Genomic DNA, 23,313 nt, shown 5'->3' with positions numbered 1-23,313 from the left:
CCTTCTGCTTCCATGACCTATTTTACAGACGTGGGGTCTGCTGACCCAAACCACCCAATTCTGGTGTGAATGCCGCAGTTTACCAGCTCTGGACACACGGAAACATATTTAACGGGGATTAAAAGCCAAAGGGTTGAAAGTTACGAGAAGGTTATCCCTAGTGCAGAGGAGGCTAGTATTTATTGTATTAGTAAAATATACGTATTTACTGTGGTAGTTCTTCTGTTTAGTACCTTCTATGTGCCACGTGCTCACTACTTTCTGTACGCCAGCTCATGGAAACTTCGGGATCGTGTTGAAAAAGTGCCCGCTGTTACTCCTGTTCTTACAAATGTGAAATGGAAGCTCAGAAAGGCCAGGAAATTTGACTGAAGTCACCCAGCTGGTAAGAGGGGGAGTCAGGGTTCCAATCTGAGCTGGACTGACTTGATGACCTATAGTTTTCCCTTATTTTTAGAGCTTCCAAAAGATTCTGAGCAAGAAAATATGGCAAAATAAGCAACTCTTTGCTCTCATTTTTCACTCTTTTTTACTGTCTCTCAAGGCCCTTTTAGAAGCTCAGAGAATGGGGCATAGATCATTTAGGTGCCTGAGGGCCCGAGAATGTACGGGATGGACCCAAAGCCACAGATCCCTGATAGATCATCCCTCCTTCAGATCACAGCCTTGCTCCCCAGGGACCTGAAAGACACTTTTGTTTACCCAGCACTCTGCACGTTGTCCGATGTGCGGCTAAGGGAACTCTGGGGTGTGCAGAGGGATTCCTAAACAGCCGAACAGGAGAGGGAAACCAGAATGTGCTCTCCCTCCTGTGGCCTCCTGCGTGCCTAGCCCCATGCAAAGCATACAGCGGTGCCCACTGTGGATTTGATGATAAAAGAAATTGGGTCTGCGTTCCTCCATTCACTCAGAAGCGCTCTTCTTGTGCAGGTATGTGACGGTCTCATTTTTGTCAGCCGAATCTTACTTGAAGTCTCATAGGAAAAGAGACAGTTAAGGTTTCAAGAAACACATATTTTATTGAGGAAAAATTCTGTTTGAAAAGAAGTGACCCCATGAATGATCTCTCTTATAAGTCTGTGTGGTTCGTGGTGGATTTTCTGAGGATGAAATCACCAGCCAGCTACGAATTCCAAGGACCAAATGACAGCTAATGCCATTTGAAATTCAGCAGAAGCCAAGAGCGAGGTTCTCACTGAATTGACATTCTGATCTGGGAAACTGAGCATAGCTTCCAGGGTCACAGAAAGCCTGGTGGGAGGAACTGCAGATCATCCTGGGAATGGGTGGGAGGGGGCGGGGTGGCCGGAACTCCCCAGTTAGTATTGGTTTTGAGAAATAGACCCGTCCTCTGCAGGCCCCAGGTGGAAGAGTCTCAGGTCCCCGTGGGGACAGAGGTGTGGGCTCAATAGGAAAGCAGTCAGAATTACCCTGCAGGGGTGTGACCTACTTCAACAAAAGTTAGGAACAATCACAATGATAAAAATGTCCCTTCATTGAGTGATTACTGGTGCCAAGCACTACGCTCACTTTTTATGGTTTTACTATCACAGCAATTCTGAATAAGTCTTTCTTTCCCATTTTACAAATGGAAAATCTGAGACTCAAAGCTAAAGCCAAAATCTCAGCACATTCCACTCTGCCTTGCCCTGGGGGTTGGGTTTCCAGGAAGAGTATGAATGACCCCCGTTGGAGGGACCCAGTGGCAAGGAAGATCAAGTTCGTCAGATACATGGCCTCTCCAGCCCCCGTGACTCCATGTTTTCGTCCAAGGGAAAGATACACTAATGATCGGTGAACTGTGATGAAGGAATTCACATCGGTGCCTAGAGTGGACTTCTCTGGTGTGCTTAGATGTGAGAGGGGGAGGGAGACCTGACTTTGCCAGATCCCTCGTTCTTGCTAAACCTTATCACAGGCATTTGATGGAAGCTTACTGCCATATCTTAAGATAAGGCATTGTTATCACTTCCCCATTTTGGAGATAAGGCAGCTGAGGTTCTCAGAGGTTCAGGCATTTGATCAACATCTCCCCAGCCACTGAACTGCAGACCACGATCACAAACCAGGGTTGGTCCAATGCCTCAGCCACCCACTTGTCCTGACAGTAAGCCCAGTTAGCCAGCCGCCTCAAATCAGAAGGCACAAGAGGCTTTGCTGACAGCAGCTGCGGTTTTAACTCTGAAGGTGATTCAGAGAGCGATCAAAGGAAGTAGACTCGGACGACATAACTGTCTACAGTCACATTAACAGTGCGCTGTGTCTGTGTAAAGATTGTGAGGAAGCAGTGTGGTCTGCGGCGATTATCTTGAATGAGGTCATTGCTTTTGAAGGACTTAGCTTGATCCAAAGAAACTGTAATGATAAGAACCCTGCACAGCTGGGACTCATGTATGGTTAAAATGGATCATTTGTGTGCCTCTGCACATATAAGTGCGTGTATATTATAAATGTGTATATATATATATATCTATTTTCAAACTGTGACTTAATATTTAAGTATTCCTCCAGCCATTTTTGTAAGTGACTAAAAAAAAAAAAAATACAAGAAAAGGTCTTGGAAGTTCCCAACAGAGGGAAAATCGCCCCTGGACAATCTGTCTTGTTTTACAACATTCCTCATTTTTCTCATGATCTTTGTTGTATAAACATGTTTGTTCAATGTGAAGCATTTTTATTGCTCAAATTCCCTGCTTATAGCTTTTCTCCTTAAGCAATAAATCATCAGCAAAGTGACTCACTGGATTCGGTGGGTTTTCTTGTATGTTCAGTCATTATGAGGCAATGATGAAGCACTGAGCATGTTCAATAAAAGTGCAGATGGTGGAAATTAGGTCACAGCTCTTTTATATAGAGTAATAAAAAATAGCTCAAAGTTTGGAGATGCACTTAAAAACAGGAATTCTGGCAGGCAGCAGAGCCCGGCCCTACACACGTGTCCAGGCTGGAAGACAGCTCACATAAATATAAAACGGCAATGTTAGCATTCATTCATTCATTCGTTCAGTCATTCATTCAGTGCTTTACGATGCCTCCATCTGGACGTGGGGACTTCGAGGTCAGGGACTCTGACTGCATGCTCTGAGCCGGGCACAGCACCTGGCGCCTGACACCTGGTGGGAACTGGGTAAGCAGTGGGATGGAGAGATGGGCGGATAGAGAACCTATCACCAGGGGAACCAAGGACAGTAAGAAGAAGTGTAAGGGAGGTGGCGTGATACAAGGAACGTAGTTCTGACGTTGGGAGTCAAATGGGTCTGATGCTGTACTATCCCGAGACATCAGGGGGTGCTTGCATTAGCCATGTGCTCAGTGAACTCTTTCCAAGGCAGGAGAGGTGTAGTCTATTTTAGACGTGGCTGCACAAGCCATTTGCTCTCTTGGGCCTTGGGTTTCATATCTATGAAGCAAAGATAGTTCAGTGTCACAGATAAAGAGAACAGGGGGAAAGGAACTGAAATACGAGCTAAATCTTGCTGTTATTAGAGGAAGTGCTTATTTATTTAACAACAACCTCTGTTATGTGCTGGACACCTGTGCCGGCCCTGGAGGTACAAAAGAAACCCTAGTGATGGGGAAGAGGAAATGTAAGGCCATGCACGTTATAAATGCCCCACTTGCTACTGAGGCCACCTCCGCAGGGTGCCGTTGCCTGGGGGTCAGTGCTTTCTGGGAGGAAGGGCCATGCAGGAAACACTTCTCGGCAGGCAGTTTGCTGTCAGTGGATTTAATTAGTCAAAGGACACAGCAATTCACCTGCCAGGACTACATTAATGACTGGGAGCCCCTGTTGCCAGGGGGCGGGAATAGAGTGAACCCAGTCATAGTTGATTGGACAGTGAGTAGACACCTGAGGCTGGCTGGCCCAATTAGATTCTTCCTCCTTCAGGGACACAAATACCTGATTGGTTCCGGGTCCGATGACTGGGAGGTCATGTAGCCCTGGGCTCGGGACCCCCAGTTTGTGCTTTGGAGATGCACAGCCATCTGGTCTTAGGAGGAAGTAGGCTGATCTGTCCACGAGGACGCCTCCCTGATCCCATCTGCATGCAACCTCATAAGGTCAAGTTCACCTTCTGCCCTGGTGTTCCACATGGGCCACAGTTGAAGGGTTTCCACACAGCCTGGGAAGCCCAACTATGTAATGAGATGGATTTAAGCTACATCTAGAATCCACCAAATGACTCAGACTGTGAGGGGTGTCGAGAAGGCACAAGGAGGGTGTGGATGGAGACCTCAGCTGTCCCTGCACATCCGGCAGGTGGTTGACCTCCGTGCACACTTGGTCTCCCAGCTGCTGCGGGGACCCACACATCAGGGCATCGGAACCAAAACAAGCAGCTAAGAGAAGACTCCCCAGCTGGCACAACAGCCGCCAGGCATAGCGTTTCTAAACAGCACCGGATACATACAAGCCCCTGCAGGGGTTCACTCCCTCTGGGCCACCCTCTCCTGAAAGCTGATGTGTGTGCCCGCTGCTCTGCTGAGGACTCGCTGGCTTTTCCATCACCTGCCTTTTCTTGATTCTGACTTCCGCACAGGAGCCCACCCAGAAACGGCCCTCACTGTGAATGCTGAATGCGTCTGAGCCTCCGCGGCCCTCCTCCCGCACCTGGAGGGGGCTGCTTAGCCCGGGTCCTCAGGCCGAGAACCCATGGATAGAATTCAGGGGCCGCGTACTGGGATGGGAGAAAGTGCATCTTTGTTTCCACTCACCCCTAATTGCAGTTCAGCACTTTTCTCCGTCCACACAGGCACAAACCGCCCTCTCAGCTAGTGGGGATCCCGCGTATTTTTCTTAGTACAGTTGTGCTAAACGGGCAGGACAGCGTGCTCCTCGCTGCTTGGAAATGAAGCGAGCCCCGCTGCCACCTTCCTGTTGCCCTGGCTATAGAGAAGCACATGTCGCTACGCCACACGGCTGCAGCACTTGGACCGTCATGCCCCACCGCGAGGGGTTTCTCTCATCCTCTTAGGTAATTTATCTTCTGTATCCAAACCTCTTCCTGCCTCACCTCCTGCCGTGCGCCGCATGCGGTCCCCTGCCTGGGTCTGTTCTGCACGTGCCTTCCCGCCGCCGTGCAGGGGTCCGCGCTCGCCCCTAGGCCGGGATGCTGCCTCGTCCTGTGCTCCCTCAGCGCCTTCTCCACCTTCCAAAGCTATTTCCCCTACCACAGAGCCGTGAACTAGAGCCCATCCGCCCCACACGATGATGCAGACGCCATGTTTACAGCCCATTACACGCTCGAGGACAGTCTTCAGGGTAACCGAAGGAGAACCAATGTAAACAGCAGCATGACGGCTGTTTAAGGGGGCGGGGAATGGGAAGTAGCTGAATAACGATTACATTGATTTTATGCTGGAACGGCAATATTTTGGATACACCGGGTTGAATGAAATGCATGATTAAAATTAAGTTCACCTGTTTCTTTCTTTCTTAATGTGGCTACCAGAAAATGTGAAGCTCACATTAGACTTTCATTGGACAGCAGCGCTCTAAACCAAAGGCGAGGGGCGTGTGGCGGGAGAAACCTGTCCCTGTGCCACGAAGCCTCACGCATGCGCTCTCAGGTAGAAAAAGAAACACAAGCCACTGCAAAGTTACAAATTTATTGGTCTGGAAATAAATACAAATATCTCATTAAGAAACTCCTCTGGAAAGACTTGAACGCAACAGTTTTCTGTCTGGATTCAGCCCCTCCTGCCCTGACCTCTGACCCTTCTGCACAAGGGCAGGGGAAGCTTCCCAGGTGGTAAGTGGCAGGTGAACCGAATCATTCATTACTCCTCAAACTACCCCCAAGATTTGACAACCTCCTCCTACCAACGCTAAGGCCCTGGAAACCATGAGGTCCCTGCGGCTGATTCACAACGTCCCGTTCACTCTGATCAGACGCCCTATAAGATCCGTGGTTAGCCAAAATGAAGGTCAAAAAGCAGTAGTACAGGAACTAGACAGCGATGCTGACGTTGCCCCAAAATGTCAGTGGTGCCGCCCCGTTCAGAGAAAGGGGGTAGAGGGACGGGGAAGAGCGGAGGGTGGGAGAGGGAAGGAAATCCCACAGAATAAACTTTCCAGACCCCGTACGACATCAGCTACTGCTCCCTCACCCAGTCCCCACCCAGGCCCAAAGCACACAGGGCGATCTGAAGATCCAGGAATGTTACCAGGCCAGAAACGTGGGGCCGTCCAGCTGAGATTCAGCCCCAGGTGTCAAAGGTTTAACTCAATCACAGAAGATTCCTGGAAACCAGGATGGGAGCAGATGAAATCGCAGCCAGGCGGGATTCCATCACAACCACAAGGAAACTCTTACATGGCATACCCGCGCCCCACCCCCACCCCACCCCACGCCCTGCCCCCCTGCACGGAGACTCCCAGCAGCCAGGTACAGCTGTTCCCAACGGCCTCTCCATCGCAAGCAAAGCAACCGCGTACTTAAAGGGGTCTTCCCCGTGAATGCAGTAACCCTTCACTCGTGCATTTGGGGTGGGAAGCAGGGGCGGAGGAGGAGGAGGAGAGCAGAACCCGTGCCTTAAACCCATAACCCCAAACGTTGGCCGAGACCGTTTCTGTTTTTGTTTTGCTTTTTGCAAAGCCAGGAGATTTTGTTGCCTGCTTTCATGTTCATTAAAAAGATGTTAGAAAAGCAGGCTTGTATGCGTCGGCATTAAAAAGTATGTGTGTGTGTGTGTGTGTGTGTGTGCACAGACTTTAAAAATCTATTTCAAGTTAACTATGTAGATTTGCTTCTCCAAATTGTTCCGGCCTCTACATAAATTCCAGCTCTTATTCCAGCTTCCTGTGTTGTCTAAACGAGCACCCCACAATGCACTGCTCTCCTCCTCCCCAAACCAGAAAAGGGTTTGTTTGAAAAGGGTTTTGTTTCCAGAAACCGGGTCGGTTTGTCCTTAGCTGGAGAGGGAACCAGAAGTAGGTGGGCTGGACTTCTGACAACATGCCCCTTAGAAGCAGGAAGCCCAGGTCGGCCTGGGCTTGGATTCGTGATGTGGTCACTGCTGGGGTTCTTGTTTTTGGCAGTTCAGCATCTCTGAGGGAGGCTGAGACCGTGGCCACCAGGCCCCTCGTTAGTGACAACCAGACATGGAGATGCTTCTTTTCCTTTGACCCACCCCGCCCAGCCCTCGACGAATCCCATCTAACATTGGCACTGCCAGGGCTCACTCTTACACAATAAGCTTTGGATTAATACCGAGTTACGTGCAGTGTGGCAGGCAGGGGACGGAAGGGGCTGCAGGAAGGGGCCGCTATGGTGATCCCACAGTCCAGGGGGGGCGGCTGTCCCCGCAGGCCACCTAGCAGGACACCTCCATGGACTTGGGCCCAGCGCTGTTCCCAGTGGCGCCAGAGTTGGGGGTGATGTCCAGGCGGGGACCCTCGCTGGTGTGGGAGCGGCTGCGGGTGCCCTCGCTGGTGTGGGAGCGGCTGCGGGTGCCCTCGCTGGTGTGGGAGCGGCTGCGAGCACCCTCCAGGGACGAGACGCTGGAGCCGGAGGCCGTGCGGGACCGCATCAGCCGGGTCATGCTGGCCGAGGGCACTGGGGAGAGAGCAGAGAAGCGTTAGGGGTGGCGGATGCCAGAGGCAGCCAAACACCAGCCACGGGGCCTCCTCTGCGCCCGGCCTGGCTATGCACCTTTGCGTCCCATCCATCCCCCCAGTAATGCAGCCACAGGGCTCCCTGTTGTCCTTCTGTCCCCTCAACAGATACAGAACATGAGGCCCACATGGGGTAGGGGCTTGCTGGGATCTCACAGTGGCTTCAGCCCAGAGCTGGCTCTGAATCCCAGTGCTGTCACTTAACAGCTGCGTGACCTAGGGAGTGTCCCTCTCAGAGCCCTGCAGTGCTGTCTGTAAAACGGGAATACTCACATCAACCCCGCAGCATCGGCGCCCACCCCCACCCCCCTGCCCTGTCGACAAGCACGTGAATGTCAACAAGGTCAGGTGGCCACAGGTGGGGAAACCGAGGCCACTCAGTGAGTTTGGGGCAGAGCGCCAGTATCCCCGTCTCTTTCCCGAGAAGCCCCTGAGCTCCCAGGTGATCGGGGTGCTGTTCCTTTTCTGGGGCTTAAAACGCTCTTGCACGTGGCAGGTGGCTGAGAAAATGCAGTGAGGACCAAACAGCCCCCCATCTGCAATTTGTTGAACGGTGTCCCCCAGATCATGTCCCCTGGGATCTCAGAACAGAGCCTTGTTTGGGAAGAGGGTGCCTGCAGACATATTAAGGTGCAGTCACGGTGGATTAGGGGGAGTCTAATGCAATGGCTGTTGTCCTTCCAAGAAGAGGTGACAGAGGCCCAGACACACAGCGGAGGAGGCCATGCAGAGGCAAGAGGCGGAGACCAGAGTGGTACAGCTGCGAGCCAGCAAGCACCAAGGACGGCCAGCAATGCCGGAAGCTCAGAAGAGGCAAGGAAGGCACCTTCCAGACACTTGGAAGGGGGCCCGGCCCTGCCCACACCCCGATTTTGGACGTCCAGCCTCTGGAACTGTAGCAGTATGAGAGGACACCTTTCTGCCGTTCTAAGCCAGCCGGTTTGTGGGGATTCCTCACAACAGCCGCCCCGGCTAACGGAGGCATCACAGCAAAGGCCACATGGAATGACGGATGTCACACGGGGAAACACGCTCACTCGTGTCGGGTGACATCATTCCCTTGATGGGCACACCCACTGGCTTTCTGTGGTGGACACCCACGTGCAGAAGCAATCCCTGCTGTACTGAATTCCCTTCTCAACCACAGGACGGTGTCACGGAGGCCAAGGGCTGGTCACGCCTGGCCCGCCACCTTGAGTAGGCGCTCGATACACGGTCCTTTTCTTCCACTTTGGTTGTCGGTTCTGGGACTCTAGCCCTTCCCACTCTGCCTGTAACCAGCGAGGCGCTTTGGCAGGGTGGCAGGGGTGGCGGTGGGGGCTGGCAAACGAGGCCTGCCTTTCGCGTCCTTTCTCCCCAGAATACACTTTCAAAGCAGAAGTCCGAACCCAGGGAGGCCAAGACAAAGGAGTTGTGACTCACACCCTGCAAGGTAAATGCAGGAGGCCCAGCGCTGTCTCACCACGGCCTGCGCCCACGCACCTTCTCACGGGGGAGCCGCTCAGAAGGCAGGAGCCCCACGGGCAGGTGATGCCCGTTGGCACAGGGCACCTGGGGACATGATCCCTCCCTGAGCATGTAAATCAGGCTCGTCCCTTCTCGGCCTCACTGGCAACTACACACAGCTGAGGCCAATCTCAGGCCTGTGGTCGGACATACCGTTACTATTTTAAACGAGCAAGCCGTTTAAAGCTCAGAGAAAAAAGGGAAAGACAGTGGAAGCACAAAGACTTCCTAGTTAAGGTGGGCACATAGATTGTAATTCCAAGCAGCAAGCAGAGAGAGCCAAAGAAACCACATCGGGGCCAGAACCGCAGCGGATATACCAACAAGGCCTGGCTGTAGCCACTACCCGGGAGAATGCTTAAACTTGGGATTGTCTGCCCGGGTCGGGGGCAGCATTTCTGCAAACGGACTGCAGGTGTCTGACGAATAAACTGCACTGGAGCCACACACAAGCAGCAGCGGGTTCCCGAGTTATGCTGTTGTTTATCCTTCAACTCCCAAGTCTAATGTTTTAGTGAAGACGCTCTCTGTTCTAAATATAAGCTACTTTATCACCCAGTTATTCAGAGCTATTTTATAGCTTTTAAAGAACGTTCACAGATCCCCACTCTGCTCCCTGCTTAATCTCTCAAAGCCTCGGTTTCATCACTTGTGACATGAGGATAAGAGCATCTCATAGGATTATTGGGATGGTTAAGCGAAAATTAATAAAGGACTTATGAATCATCTTTCATCATTACCATCAGCATCCCCATCATCACCATCACTATCACCATCATCACCATCATCACCACAACTGAAAATCTCTTAAGGAAGCAAGAATCCAAACGAACGGAGATTTCCACCGTTTCATTGTGTGCTGTCTTCTTGCGGCTTAAAAGGGGAGTCTTCCCCTAACCCTACAAGCATCCCCGGGTATGAAACGTCTTCTGTTCAACAGTGGAGGGAGAGGGAGACCCTCTGCACTGCCACGCACCCTCCCTCTTTCTTCCCCTGACCTGCCCGGTCTGCAGAAAGCTGCAGCCGGCCAAGGGGTTCCAGAACTCTCGTCCAAACCTGGTTCAGAGCCCCGCATTCCCAGTTCCCACACCGGCCCCTTGGCCCGCAACCCACCGGGACGTGCCGTACTTACTGTATCCCATGCCCTGCACGAAGTACTTGAAGGCCTCGGCAAGCTTGGCTGGCTGCGAGAGAACACAAGGGACCGTGGGGTCAGTCACCGGTGGACCAGCTCAGGAGTGACCACAGGCGCTGTAACCGTGGTCACCTTCATTAAAGACCGTGGCCCGAGAGAGAAGGCCACCACGTGTTGACAGGACAATACACAAAAGGAAAGGACAGAGTATGGGGCAGTTAGGGGGACTGAGGTTAGCTTCGGCTAGGGAGAAAAAGTCAAGTTCGCTTCATAGCCGTGGAGCTGGGCCGAGTTACATGGACCTGCGTGAGCCGGTTTGGGCACCTATAAAAGGACAGGGAGCCCCGCCAGCATCTGAGGGTTTCTGCAAAGCACACGACACGAGGTGAGGGGATGTGTCCCACCCAGCATTTAGAATGTGAGGATCGGCATCAATATCACGCGCCACCCACGGGGCTGACGCTTTGCATTATCTCAGTTTCCCTTGGCAACAGCCTCATGAGGTTAGCGCTCTTCCATACACATGTCCTAGCTGATCAGACTTGGGAGAGGTAAATAATCCAGCCGAGGGCCATTGCAACGATCAAAGAGAAGGACAGATGGGAACGCCCTTTGTAAACATACACCCAACTTTTCAGGGCAGGAGAAGGAGCGATTACAGGGTGCTGGGTTCTGCCGGGGCGTGGCTCCTGCAACCACAGGCTAGGTCAGCTCCTCCTGGGACATTTAAAGTGTGTGTCACTTATGGCCAGGGTCAGGCCTGTTCTCTTGCCAAGCAGAGAAAGAAAGAGAGGGAGGGAGGAGGAGCGAGAGAAGGAAACATGGCGCCCCTTCCCCGGGTGCAGCCTAAGGGGGAAGCCCTGGCATCGCTCTGTCCCGCAGGGGCCCAGGGCCCGATATTAACTCCTGGCCCCGTCTAAGCGGGGAGCGACTGGGAGCTCGTCTGTTCCCTCCAGTGACTGGCACTTCTCATTTTCCTCCGGCCACTCCCAGCTAGAAACATAAAATGATGAAAATGTCTTTGCTCCTGTCTAGTGGAGGCTAAGAGAGCCCCCTACGCCGGCTGTGCCCGCACTTCCGTGCAGAGTTCTGGGGTAAAATGCCGCCGTGATGCGGGTCCCAGGGCAAGGAGCCCATCCAGACCCAGGCTCTGCCCGACACAGAGACCCGCTGTACAGGCTGCCCGAGGGCCGCTCAGCCGCCTGTCCAGAGCCCAGCGAAGTGCTTCCCTGCCGCACAGAAGCCTGATTTCTGCTGGGGCAGCCCCAGTGACAAAGATTGTAGTCTGCGCCCAGATGGACCGCAGAGCCATGATCCGCCCACTGGGGGGCTCCCAGCTAAGACTCCCTGTTCTATTAGAGAGCCTTGAAGTTGGCGGGGCTGCATAAAATGAATCGAAGAAGGGGTCCTTCCACGTGGAGAAGCTCCTTCAAGCCTCCCACGGAGAGCCTGTGGTCTCTGGGGTCAGGAGACCTAGAATCTGGTCCACGATTGCCAAGCTGTGTCCTCTGGACAAACCTCTTCAGCCATGTGGACCCCAGCGTCTTCTATACCCCAGGGGTTTCTGGGACACCCACTGAGCCCTCCTGTGCAAGCCCATTTATAAACAGTAACGTGTGTCATCAAAGGTCACAGGGAGGTGGGGGACGAGCAGGCAGTGAGGGGAGAGGCAGTGACAGGTCTCAGAGGCACATGCCCCCACCTGGGGAGCGGTGACAGGGAGACTCACCTGGGAGATCTGCGGGAGGCCTCCACAGTCCGCCATCTGGAAGACAGAGAAGCTGGTCAGGGCCACAGACCTCAGCGAAGGCAATCCTCACTCTGTGAACCAGCTCCCCCTGCCCGCTGAGGGGCACCGGCCCATTACAGGTGGGGGAATGCCCAGCTTCAAGGGCAAGGCCACTTTCATTCCTGTCCATCTCGGCATTGAGCTGTGTCCTCTTGGCCACTGTGACTTGTAGCTTCCAATACGTGGGGCTCTGCCAGGCCCTGTTGGTAATTTTGCTCTGTTCCCCAAGAGCCCTGGAAGGTAAGACTGTCTCATGTGAGGGGCAGAACTGGGCCAGAGAGAGCTGGAGGAACCTCACCAGGCCCCGCACACATGCTCCCTTTAGGGGTGCCCTCAAAAAGCAGCGGCTGGACTCAAGACCTCAGGCCTCCCGGGGCTCCTGGTGGGCCACCTTGGTCAATGTGTCAATGGCCCACGCTGCTACTAAATCACCAAACCCAAAGCCATTGGAGCTTATTAAAGCCACTCCAGGCTCCTGTGAGCATTGACCCAGGAGCGGAGGTGAATGGGGCCCAGCTCAGGAGCACAAGAACGCTTTTGGGGGAAACGGATGGAAAGTCAGCTGGACCACCCTACTGCCCAGGTTCAAGGTCAAGTCCCAAAGGCAACAGGCTATAGCCCACAGACCCCTGGGATCCCATAGAGGGATCTCCTCATCTTACCAGCCAGCACCCAATAGATGTTTGTGAGCAGGTACGTTAAATAATTATTTCTATTATTTCTGACCACCAGCTTTGCCTACATCAGGCACAACTCAATTTTTGTGGGAAACATCAGAATTTCCAAGAACAAGTGCAGACTCTTATCCTTTTCTCCGTACCTTGAGGAGAGTGGTCTTCGTTGGGTCCAGTTTCGAGTTGCACTCCACCTGGACAAGGAAAGGGAGGAGAAATTTGTCCACTTTTCTACCTAAAGCCCAAGTCATATCCTGTCCCCCCTCCGTGCCACCACCATCAGAGGCTCCGGTGTTCCCACCGGCATGGAAGAAAGAATGTGGGCTTTAGGATTAAACAGATGTGGTTTTCAATCCCAGCCCTGCCATTACTAGCATGTGACCTTGGACAAGTCACTTAACTTCTTTGAGCCCCAGCTTCCTCATTAATAAAATGAGGTTAATATATTTTAAGGGGTTGTTATGAAGGCCACCTAAAATGTAGAAGGTGCTCCAGAAACATGCACCAAATGAGTGGCCTTGTTAACCAGTTGAGGCCAGTGAGTTTGTAGCTTTGGCATCCCCAGGCCCGACAACCATCCCAGCAACCAAGCAGGTTGCTCTCTTCAATGCCAATGACCCTCTTAAAAGTACACCCAGAACCAGGCAGGATACCAGCGTGGAACCTGTGACGTTCACAGCGCCTACAGGGGAACGATCACCCCCTAAACGCGAGCAATGGATCTCTACTGATGCAGTCTGTGACTGTGTCCAGTGGGTTAGTGACACAGACTTATGATGCGTGGAGATGCCCGGGTCTCTATGAACTGAACGACTGCGAATCCTGCTCTGCAGTGCACCACACACAGCACATCATTCATGTGCGACTCTGCTTCATGGTTCCTATGTCTCCCATGTCCCCAGCTATGGGGATGCTGGAAAGAGAGAGTCCTCGCTTGGTCTCCACAAGGTCACGGGTGGGAATTAAGGGGTGAAATGAGCCAGAAAGCCTTGCTTAAGCGCAGGTCCCCAGGTGCTCCTCGTCTGGTCAGACAATCAGGCACCAACCAGGCCTCCCAAAGCGGAGGGACGTCTCTTGGCCAGGAAGCCAAGCGGAAAACATGCTCATCAAAACAAGCCACTGGGAGGCTGATGGGCAGGCGAGGGGGCCTGGGAGAGGAGGCAGAGGGCCCACTGCCAAGCAACCAGGGTGACAGTCACCGGGAAAGAGGCTGGTGGCTGGGCCCTCTGCCCAAAGGCCAATATGGCATTTAGAAGATGTCACCTGCCCTGATGAGGGCAGAGGAAAGAAAGGAGGTGGGCAGGGAGACTTCGTGCAAAGCCAGTCGGACTGGGGCTGCTGAATGAAGCACAAAGCCTAGGGGCTGATTTCTACCTACCACAGCATCCACAGCGGGAGAACTGTCCCCAACCACCAACAAAGCAGGACACCTGGAGGCGGGGAGAGAAGGGGGAATTAACGCAAGATTCACACTCCCAGGCCTGCCAAGGTTCTAAAAAGATTATTTTGGTTTCCCCAGTAGTCTGTGCTCATTTTCTTTCATCCTCCTTCCGTCCCCTGCTTTGTTCTTAGAATAAAACAGGTAGGTAAGTCATTTACACCTTAGTATGAATTTTGCCAGAGCATTTCAATGCCCTGATGTTTTTATTTTAAATACCCTCTCTTCAAGGAAGGATGAGTAGGACTTTGTCAGCAATCAAGATCAGAGACAAAAAGGACATGGATGACACAGAAGATGCATGTGCCAAGTTCAGGTGTCTGATAATAGGGTTCACTCAAGGAACTATAAAATGACACAGTTGCTGCTGGTGGAACACAGCTGCTTGTTTCCAGATCTGTCTTTTCCAGCTAATTAGCTGCAAAAGGGCACTTTGGGGGTGGGGGCGTGATGTGCCTCAGTCACCCCAGGCTCTGTGAGGCAAACCTAACACAGTCTTCGGTGCAAAGTAGGTGCTTAATAAATTCCGTCCAAAGCGTGGTCACAATCCCTCTGAGGTCCAAGGCTCCCACCTCGGTCTCAGGACCACCCTGGGACAAGGAGGAGACCAGTGAGACTGAGTCATGATCATCCCTGGGCAGGACGCTTCTGGTTCTCAATGGTTAGGTGTCCTGGCACAAGAAAGGCAGTCCTGCCAAACTCGTAAAGCAGGCTCTGCCAGGAACTGGGAGCAACACTAACTAGACAGTGAGGGAGAGAAAAGCAACTCACTGCAGGGTGACTGTGTGCACTCCCGCCATGGGTCGTTCAATCTCCAGGTCCCGCCGGCTACGAAAGACAAAAACTCACCATTAATGACCCACCCCAAGAGGAAGCCCCTCCCACTGAGCCCAGCCCAGGAGGTCCTGCCACTGGCAAAGCACCCACAATGTCAGCCTGTGTGAGGTCACGTGGCTTTCGGGACAGCACCGCCTGCTGGGGTCCATAAAAGTGGTTTCAGAGACATTTCCCATGGAGCCCACCTCATGGTCCCCAACGCTTCCTTTGTATAGGAGTATAAATCATGTCCTCTGCCACAGGGGCTCCCTGCCTCCCCAGAGCCCCCATCTGGCCAATGGTTAGCCCCCCAACTAGTCTCTGCTCCCACCCTTAGTCTGGGCCTCACTTGCTTGCCCAACTCCAAGTCCAGGGTTCTCCGGAGTCCCCTCTGCGTGCCCACTGCCCGGCCGACAGCCTGACCCCCTCTAGTTCTCAGGAAGCCTTTGCTGAATAAGGAAGCGCTCAGCCTCTGGGTCTTTCCTCCCACACGGGATGTAGCGCCAGCCCCGCGCTGAGCGCCTGGGAGGGGGGCGAGCAGGAACGGACACTGGACCTCCTTACGGACTCTAGTGCATGGCATGCAGTCATGCTATTCATGTGGGAGTCAAAGAGACAGAGCTGTGAGCTCCTTTCTGGCCCCCCCGAGGGAGCTGGGCAGAGCTGGCCCAGCCGGCTGGGTGGAATCTCCCTGGAGATCCCAGAACTTCTGGCGGGCACCAGTGGCCCCAAGCTGTCCCGTCCCCTGGTTGAGCTCCAGACAGGCCCCCAGTTGTGGATAAGAGGGCTGGACCCTTGCCAAAGGCTGTGTGCCGGTGTTCCCCGTCCTGGGAGTGACTCCCCCACCTCCAGCAGCCTCCCTGGGTCCCTCCTGCTCCCAGAGCTTTGCTTCTCTCTCTCAGTTCTCACTGCTGCCCTTCCCTCTGGTCACCGTGGGCACAGGCGTGGGCTCCCAACCCTCTGAGGGCGTGGCGGAGTCCCCTTGTGTCTGCATCCCCTGGGGTCTGGAGCACCAGCTCAGCTCCTTGCAGAGTGCACCAAACTCCAGGAGGCGCCTTGCCAAGGGCACCTCACTCTAAGAGCCTATGTGCTCCCATTCAGGGGTTGCTGCTTATCCTAACATTACAGTCCCCCTAGGCCCCACCCCGTGTGCCAGACCTGGGCAAGGAGCTGATGGAAAGGCCGCACTGCGGCTGCGCGGCATCTGATACCTGTTGTAGGCGTTGATGAACAGGTGCAGGTTGCCCGGGTTCATGTCATTCATGATGTGCTGGCGGTAGGTGTGGACCACCTCCACATTGTTCTGCATTTCCTCCTGCATGTGGAGAGGCAGACATGTCCTTCACTGACCCTGTGGCCCTGGGCCGGTCACAAGCCTCTTCATTCTCCAGGTTATTCAGGGACAAAGGCAAGATGATGCCTGAGCCACAAGACCACTGCGGGGCCTGAGGAAGCATTCAGGAACACGGAAGCCACACCGAGGGGCTCGCTGACGTGCGAATGTCAGCCACTGGCATCCAGGGGCACAAACCCAGATAGGGGAAGCGAACCCTGGACTCCGGACTTAGAGATCCGGGCTCTGGAGCTTGACTCTATAGGGGTTCAGAACAAGCCACCCCAAGATGGGCCTCAGTGGGACACAAGTTATTTTCAGATAAAGGCAACTGAGATTCTGGGAGCTTGAAAGACAATTCAGCTCCCCACACCCCCTCACTTAACTATCTGGTAGAATTTAAATCAGGAGCCTGGCCCAAAATAAGAGTGATCACCAGAAATGACTTTTCATCTACGTGCCTGGTAGGACAAACTACTAATTACGGAACATGTTTTCTCCCTACAGTGACCCTCTGAGCCCCAAGACGCATTACCTCATCCTGCGCTCAGAGCGCCAAATACACCTCAGCTGCCCTTTCTTTCTCTGGCCTTCTCCTGTCTGCGGGGTTCCCCCACACACGCACGTAGTTAAATTCGGTCATTTTCTCTTGCCCATGCATCTCGTGTCTGTTTGATTGTCGATCAGCCAGAAGAAACGCGAGGGCAGAGGAAAGTTTCTTCCTTCCTCACAAAACTCCGTCACCGCCCCTTCCTTGGGAAAGTGCCTTAACCTCTCTGAGCTTCAGTGCCCTCAAAAGGGGGGGGGGGGTACTATTACCCACTTCATCGGGGTGTCGGATTTAACAGAGGCTGTGCACTTTGGAAAGCCCTTTGTAAACTGTAACAATCACTGCAAATATTCACAATCATTACTTTTCAATGGGGAGAGGGGAAGAGTTTCATGTTTGCCGAACAAAAACCAACTCACACAACGGGAAGTTGCCGGGAAGGATGGCCCTGCTTCCCGCGGGGCCCAACCAGAGCCGTGCAGAGGCCGGCGTCCGTCCCGCCCCTCCCTGGCTCCTTTCTGAGTGTGGGTTTGGACAGACACGGGAGGAGCTGGCTCTGTCTCTCACCCGTGTCACGGCAGATGCTGCGGGTTTCTCGGGAGGGCCTGACGTGGTCCAAGGTCAAGCCTGAGCTTTCACCAGGACAATCCACAAGCATTTAAGCAAAAAGAAGCCAACTGGCTATTCAAAGGAAAGTCGGGCAAACATAGTCTGAGGGACAGTGCTGGGGTTTCAGATCAAAACATAACCACAGAAACTTGGGGGCACCAAGAGACCCCGAGTAACAGAGGAGACAGTCAGGCCGGACTCTCGCCCTACCCTTGACAGCCCCCCTCCCGGGAAACCCGGACACTGGCTCCGAGGTGTCCCATACTCCTGCCAGATCAGACTGTCACTCAAGGTGGAGAGTACGGAACAGGGGCGGTGCTGTGGAGCCGGAAGGGGACTGAATGGTGGTCCCCAAGACCGGTGCACATCCAGCTCCTGGGCCCTGTGAGTATTAACTTAGTTGGGAAAAAGGTCTTTGTGGATGTAATTAAGGATCTTGGGGTGACATCATCCTGGATTATCCCTCAAGGGGTCCTAAATCCAGTGAAAAGTATCCTTAGAACAAGGCAGAAGGAGATGTGAGACCGACATGGGGAAGACCCTACAAAGACACAGGCGGGGGCTGGACTCAGCGGCCACGGCCCAGGGACACCTGTGCACGGGCTATGGCCTGGCCATCGTCTGGTTCAAGGTCCTGGCCTCCGGAACTGTCAGAGGATTGACTTCTGTTGTTTTCAGGCAACCCATGTGTGGGCTTTGTTACTTCAGCCACAGGAAGCTAACCCCACGCCCAGATGCAGGGGCCACACTTCCGCAACCCCTCAGCAGAGCATCTGCCTCCCTGGGGTGCCCTACGGTCACACCTGACGTGGGCACACCTGTCATCTCGCAAGCAGGCGCTGGTGAGCGGGCCACCCAGAGGAAACGGAGCAAGTCACCTGGCACTGGGCAACCGAGGGGTGTTTTAGACCCAGTCAAAATCTGTCAGCTCTTACACTTCCAATGTACGCCACGTACTGTACATTAATGCATTTGTTAAAAAAAAGAGTTACATGAAAAACAGAGAGAACAAATGGCTTGATGAATGTGAATAATGTCATATTACGTGGTGGCATCAGCGCTATATCTTGTCTTTATGCCCCACGGGCCAGGCAGCACACATCACTCAGCATGAACGACCAGGTGCCAGGTCACGCTACTCACCTTCCCAAAGAGGTGGGACAGCACCATGTCTGGCAGGGCTTGGGTCCATCCGGAGATCTGGGGAGGACAAGGACGGGTGGGATTAGGAAGAAGGCCATCTCTGTAGTGAGACAAGGTCTGCCAGACCCCATGGCCCTTGGGGTTTCCAGCACTCAGGTCTGAGGACGTCCCATCAATGGGAACTCGGTTACCTGTCTCTGGTCACCTACTAGACCTGAGACCGTGGAAGGCAGAGCACGGGTCTCCATCTATTGCTTATTCTCAGGGCCCCGGGCACAGAAATTGCACACACACGTGTGCTGAGCAGACCCAGCTTGCACACCAAGTTGTCAGCAAGAGGGGCTCCATCCACTTCTCCTAAACATGTGCAGAACTCCCCGAGTCTAAACCCCAGGATCTGCTTACCTCAAACTATTCTTCCTGTACTGCCCTCTAGACTGCCTCCTCAAGCCACTGTCCTCTCTCCAAATATACTGAGATTACTAAAGAAACAAATGAGTTTTCTCCATTTTACCTCTCTCTAACATCAACACTAGGCTAGGTATCCAGCAGGAGCTCCATAAATGTTAGATACATAGCAGGAGTTCCATAAATGCTAAGCACACAGCAGAAGTTCCATAGATACTAGGCATGTGGCAGGTGCTTCATAAATGCTAGGCATGCAGTAGGGGCTTCATTAATGCTAGACACACAGTAGGAGCTCCATAAATGCTAGGCATGCAGTAGGGGCTTCATTAATGCTAGACACACAGCAGGAGCTCCATAAATGCTAGGCATATGGCAGGAGCTCCATAAATACGAGGCATGCAGCAGGTGCTTCATAAATTATTAGAGACACAGCAGGAACTCCATAAATGTGTGCTGACCACCTTCAGCATCAGGCAGGTCTCGTGGGGTCCCCAGCTGTGTGCCCAGGGAAGGCTACAAAGCCTCTGGACCTCAGACTGCTCATCTGCAGTTGAGGATACCAGGGACTTCCAAGTCCCAGGTCACGGTGAGGATTATGGGAGCAGCTACACAAGTCAGAGGCTCTGACCCCAGTCCCTGGCCCACAGGAGACTTTGATGTAGGTCTTTTCACTCCGGGGCAGGGGTCAAAAAGGAAGGATATGGTACAGATGTGAAACCCCCACATCAGTCCTCAGGCTGCACTTCAGCCCATGGTTAACGTCCCCAGCTCTCCATGTCTGGCTCGGAACAGCTATCGAGGAGCCAAACTAGCTGCCTGGAATGTCACTTCCTCTGCTGGAAAATAAAATAAAAAACAGGGAGTGTGCTCTGCTCCCGAATGTCATGCAGGCCTGAGGGAAGGGCTCCCGCCTTCTGGCAGAATGTTCCAGGAAAAAATGCAGTATCAGCCTGGCTGGCCAGGACAGAGGTGGGAGGAGAGAGGCGGGGCATGACCCCTTTCATCCTCTGTTCCGACAGCCGCCGCCCCAACCTTGGCAAAAAGGCTCTGTCTTGTTTCAATTGGAATGGTTTTCCCATCTCTTTGGCAAATACTGGGGCTTTTATGAAAAAAAGCAATCGTCATTTTTAATAAACAAGGAGCCTTAGGCCACCAGCTAGAGTCAAACTTCCTGAGTCAATGTGGGCCCCGGGACCAGGAAGGGACGTGTCCTGCCCCTTCAGTGCCCAGCCCCGCAGAGCTCACGCCAAGGCGGGCCTCTGATGCGTGCGGCATGAGGGCCTGTGAGCACAGCATAGAGGGGAGGCCAAGGCCCACGGGTCCAAGGTCTCTGCATTCAGCCCCAGCTCTCTTCTGCCTGGTTCTGTGCGGGCCGGGACAGCTTCCTGAACTGCAGAGAGCCTCTGTCTCCCGCTCTGTGTGTGGGACGACAGCCCTGCCCCCTGGAGGTCCCTTGAGGGTCAGATACGGTGAAGCACACACAGCAACGGAGAGCAGAAATAGCAACAGGTAACCACTCAATTCTTATTGTCGTGAAGCTAAGCAGCAGGGAGTCAGCACCACATACGTATTTCTTTTTCATTAATGATCTGTGGGCTCCTGGGATTAAAGGCGTTGATCTTGTTCATCTTTTTTATTCTCAGCATCTTGAGCAAAGCCCAGCAGATGTTGGGTCCCCAGCAAATACTTCCACCCAGGCGGTGCTCGTCAGAGCTGGCTCGGGGACCCTGATCCTGCTGTCTCATACAGCAGCGTGCTGCTATTGATACTCGGACAGCAAATATCCAAGGTCACGTTTACTATTCTAAGCAAAGCGGAGGAAACCTGCTTTCTGGGCTGAGGGTGGGGAGTCATGGGTAGTGAAAGGGTACAACTAGGAGGGGTCTCTTGGTCCTACCACTCCTCTGGGCAGAGGCAAGGGCACCCTGCATTTTGGGAACCCCCCGCCCACCCTGGCCCAGGCCCCCAGACTCACCTTGGAGGCAGCCCAGTCCATCCAGCCCTCTGCACATGGGTTCACGTTGATGAGGACCAGGCCCTCCACCATCTCGGGGTTGTTCAGCTGTAATCCAAGAAGCAAGGTGAGGGACACACCCTGGCAATCTGAGAGACTATGAACTTCAAAAGTCACACCAAAGATGGAGAAAAGGGCCAGGAGAGGGCTCGTGTGGGCCCCCACCCGTGCCACACTGAGGTTTCAGCTCAGGGGACGCTGGGTCGGGCATCTGAGGGAGCGGGACAAGGAAGCTTGGGGGGCCTGCCCTGGACAAGTCACGTCACCTCAGTGCCCCTCGACTGTCCTCATAACTAGGTACATAAATGCCCTTTAGCGGTCAGTAAGGCTTCTATTACTTCTGGAAGATTACACGCATCATTCATATATCTATATGTCGTCGTCGTCAGCAGCCGTCCGTCTCGAGAGACGATGGTGTAGCTTCTTAAGAGTCTATCTGCACCGCCGAGAATGGCTGTGCAGTCCGACTCGGGAGTGACACGGTATCTGTCTCCTCCCGTGTTGAATCGACATCTTGCGATGACGCTGGAGTGTCCTCTCCAGTGGAGTTGAAGCTACAGAGCCTGAGCAGGGTGATATGGAGGGTCTGCTGTTGCCCATGCAGCAGACCCCCCCTCTCTTCGCAGCTGAAGGATCCAAGGGAAAGACGGAGTCAATACAGCTTGGCTTCAGGTGCGCCGCAGGAGTTGCCGGTGTTGACTACAACGTCAAACCGCCTTAGGGACTCCGGCTCCGGATTTTCTGTCGGGGTTTACTCCCTTAGCCTTTCCCCTGAAGAGGTATGCCGCAAGGCAGCGGAGGTTTTTTGGAGTCAGAGTTTTCCTTCTCTGATATCTATATGTACCATATGAATATATACATATATGATACAGTTTAGACCTAGTTAGACCACTTTGTATTGACGTCAGCCTTTCTCACCTCTAGCAAAGTCCAGGAAATGACAGGCAGTCAGAACACACGTGGTGGAATAAAACGAACACCGGTGCATTTTTAAACAATTGTTCAGAAGGATCACAAGACCCAGTAGCCAGGATCTGAATCGGACCCTCAGTAACGTGACAACTGTCACGTTAACACAGGGATCTCTGTTTCCAGATCCAAGAGTCTCCTGCCTACCACAGCTGTCACAGAGAAGTGGCACAGCAGAATACTCGCTGACATGAGGACCTGTCCATGGTAAAGGGTGAGTCTAGGAGGAATTTCAGTGAAGGGACAAGAAAAGCTGTCGGGACGTGATACACCCCCCCCCGCCCCCCCCAACACACGCACAGCTCTGGACCACACACCACAGCGTGAACTGGGCTTCTGCCTTGGGAAAGGGAATAATGGGTCATTTCCTCTTTCCTTTCGGGAGTTTTGATGCTTTCCTGATGTGCATCCTTCATCTTAAATTCATTTTATTTAAAATATAATTTTTTAAAAATGCCGAAGAACTCACAGCAAACCGAGTGAGGATGTAAGCTCCGGCCCCGGTGCCCATGCCGATGATGCTTTTCAGCCTGAAAGCAGGAATAAAACCTCCTGTCACAGAAGAAGTGGGCGCTGCGACCTAACCCCCCCGACAGCCTCCCCGACTCCTTGTCTCCACGGCCCCTCATCTCCCTCGGGTCCATCCTGGCCGTCACTGAGGATGTAGCAGGCGAGACAGAGGGGAGACATGCTGCCGTCCTGTGCCCTCGTGACCTGACCACATCATGCTTTATGGATTAGCAGAAAGCCATGACCTTGGAGGGACCATCCTTTGCCCCACTTTTCATCTGGCTGAACCCTGGGAGCTCAGAGACAGTCGGACCGTTACGGGAAGGCCCAGTACCGCTCCTTCCCGCTCCTGAGCTTCATTTTGGATTCTAAAACTTGGCATGAAAATAAACTGGGCAAGAAGTCCAGGGTGTCATCATCACACAAAAGGCTCAGAGAAGAAGAAAATGAGGCTCGGAGAAAGAAGAGCCTGGAGAGAGAGGAGCTGAGGCCTCGGGCAACCCTGGTCCAGAACATTCCATTGGAGAAAGCCATGAAAGAAGAGGGGAAAGGAAAGGATGGGGGCGGGGGTGGGGTGGGGTGGGTGGCTGTCATTAGGTGACATCATTACTCAAGGAGCCGAGCCCAACTTACAAGAGACAGGCTGGAGTAAAGAGAACAAAAACCAGTGAGTACGTGCGAGCCGGGCGGATTTCTCCCCTGAGCTTCAAACTGCAACCTCAATGTCAGTGGTCAGCCCAGAGGGAGCTGAAGGGAAGACGGGAGCTAGAAGCCACCCCTCCCTGCAGGCTGGTCGGGGAG

The 23,313-nt window shown here is 53.4% G+C and overlaps 1 protein-coding gene across 2 annotated transcripts in view; it reads right to left on the bottom strand.

The window, feature by feature from the left end:
* Window positions 1-5,594: 5,594 nt before the first annotated feature.
* The window catches only part of NDRG1 (N-myc downstream regulated 1), a 42,776-nt gene continuing 25,057 nt past the window's right edge, over window positions 5,595-23,313 (bottom strand). For both annotated transcript variants that reach the window (XM_090283341.1, XM_090283342.1), the window contains 10 exons: window positions 22,472-22,532; window positions 20,995-21,081; window positions 18,612-18,668; window positions 16,188-16,291; window positions 14,932-14,988; window positions 14,101-14,152; window positions 12,869-12,916; window positions 11,989-12,024; window positions 10,257-10,308; window positions 5,595-7,559 (listed from right to left, as the gene is read on the bottom strand). In XM_090283341.1, coding sequence (XP_090139467.1) covers window positions 7,318-7,559; window positions 10,257-10,308; window positions 11,989-12,024; window positions 12,869-12,916; window positions 14,101-14,152; window positions 14,932-14,988; window positions 16,188-16,291; window positions 18,612-18,668; window positions 20,995-21,081; window positions 22,472-22,532 — 796 coding nt within the window. In that variant the 3' untranslated portion in view covers window positions 5,595-7,317. The remainder of the gene's footprint in view (window positions 7,560-10,256; window positions 10,309-11,988; window positions 12,025-12,868; window positions 12,917-14,100; window positions 14,153-14,931; window positions 14,989-16,187; window positions 16,292-18,611; window positions 18,669-20,994; window positions 21,082-22,471; window positions 22,533-23,313) is intronic.

Source organism: Furipterus horrens, unplaced genomic scaffold (assembly GCF_987537825.1).
Source record: "Furipterus horrens unplaced genomic scaffold, mFurHor1.1.pri manual_scaffold_7, whole genome shotgun sequence".
In the NCBI taxonomy this organism is placed as follows: Eukaryota; Metazoa; Chordata; class Mammalia; order Chiroptera; family Furipteridae; genus Furipterus; species Furipterus horrens.
The sequence above is the reverse complement of the archived record's forward strand: the minus strand, read 5'-3'. Positions and strand labels throughout refer to the sequence as shown.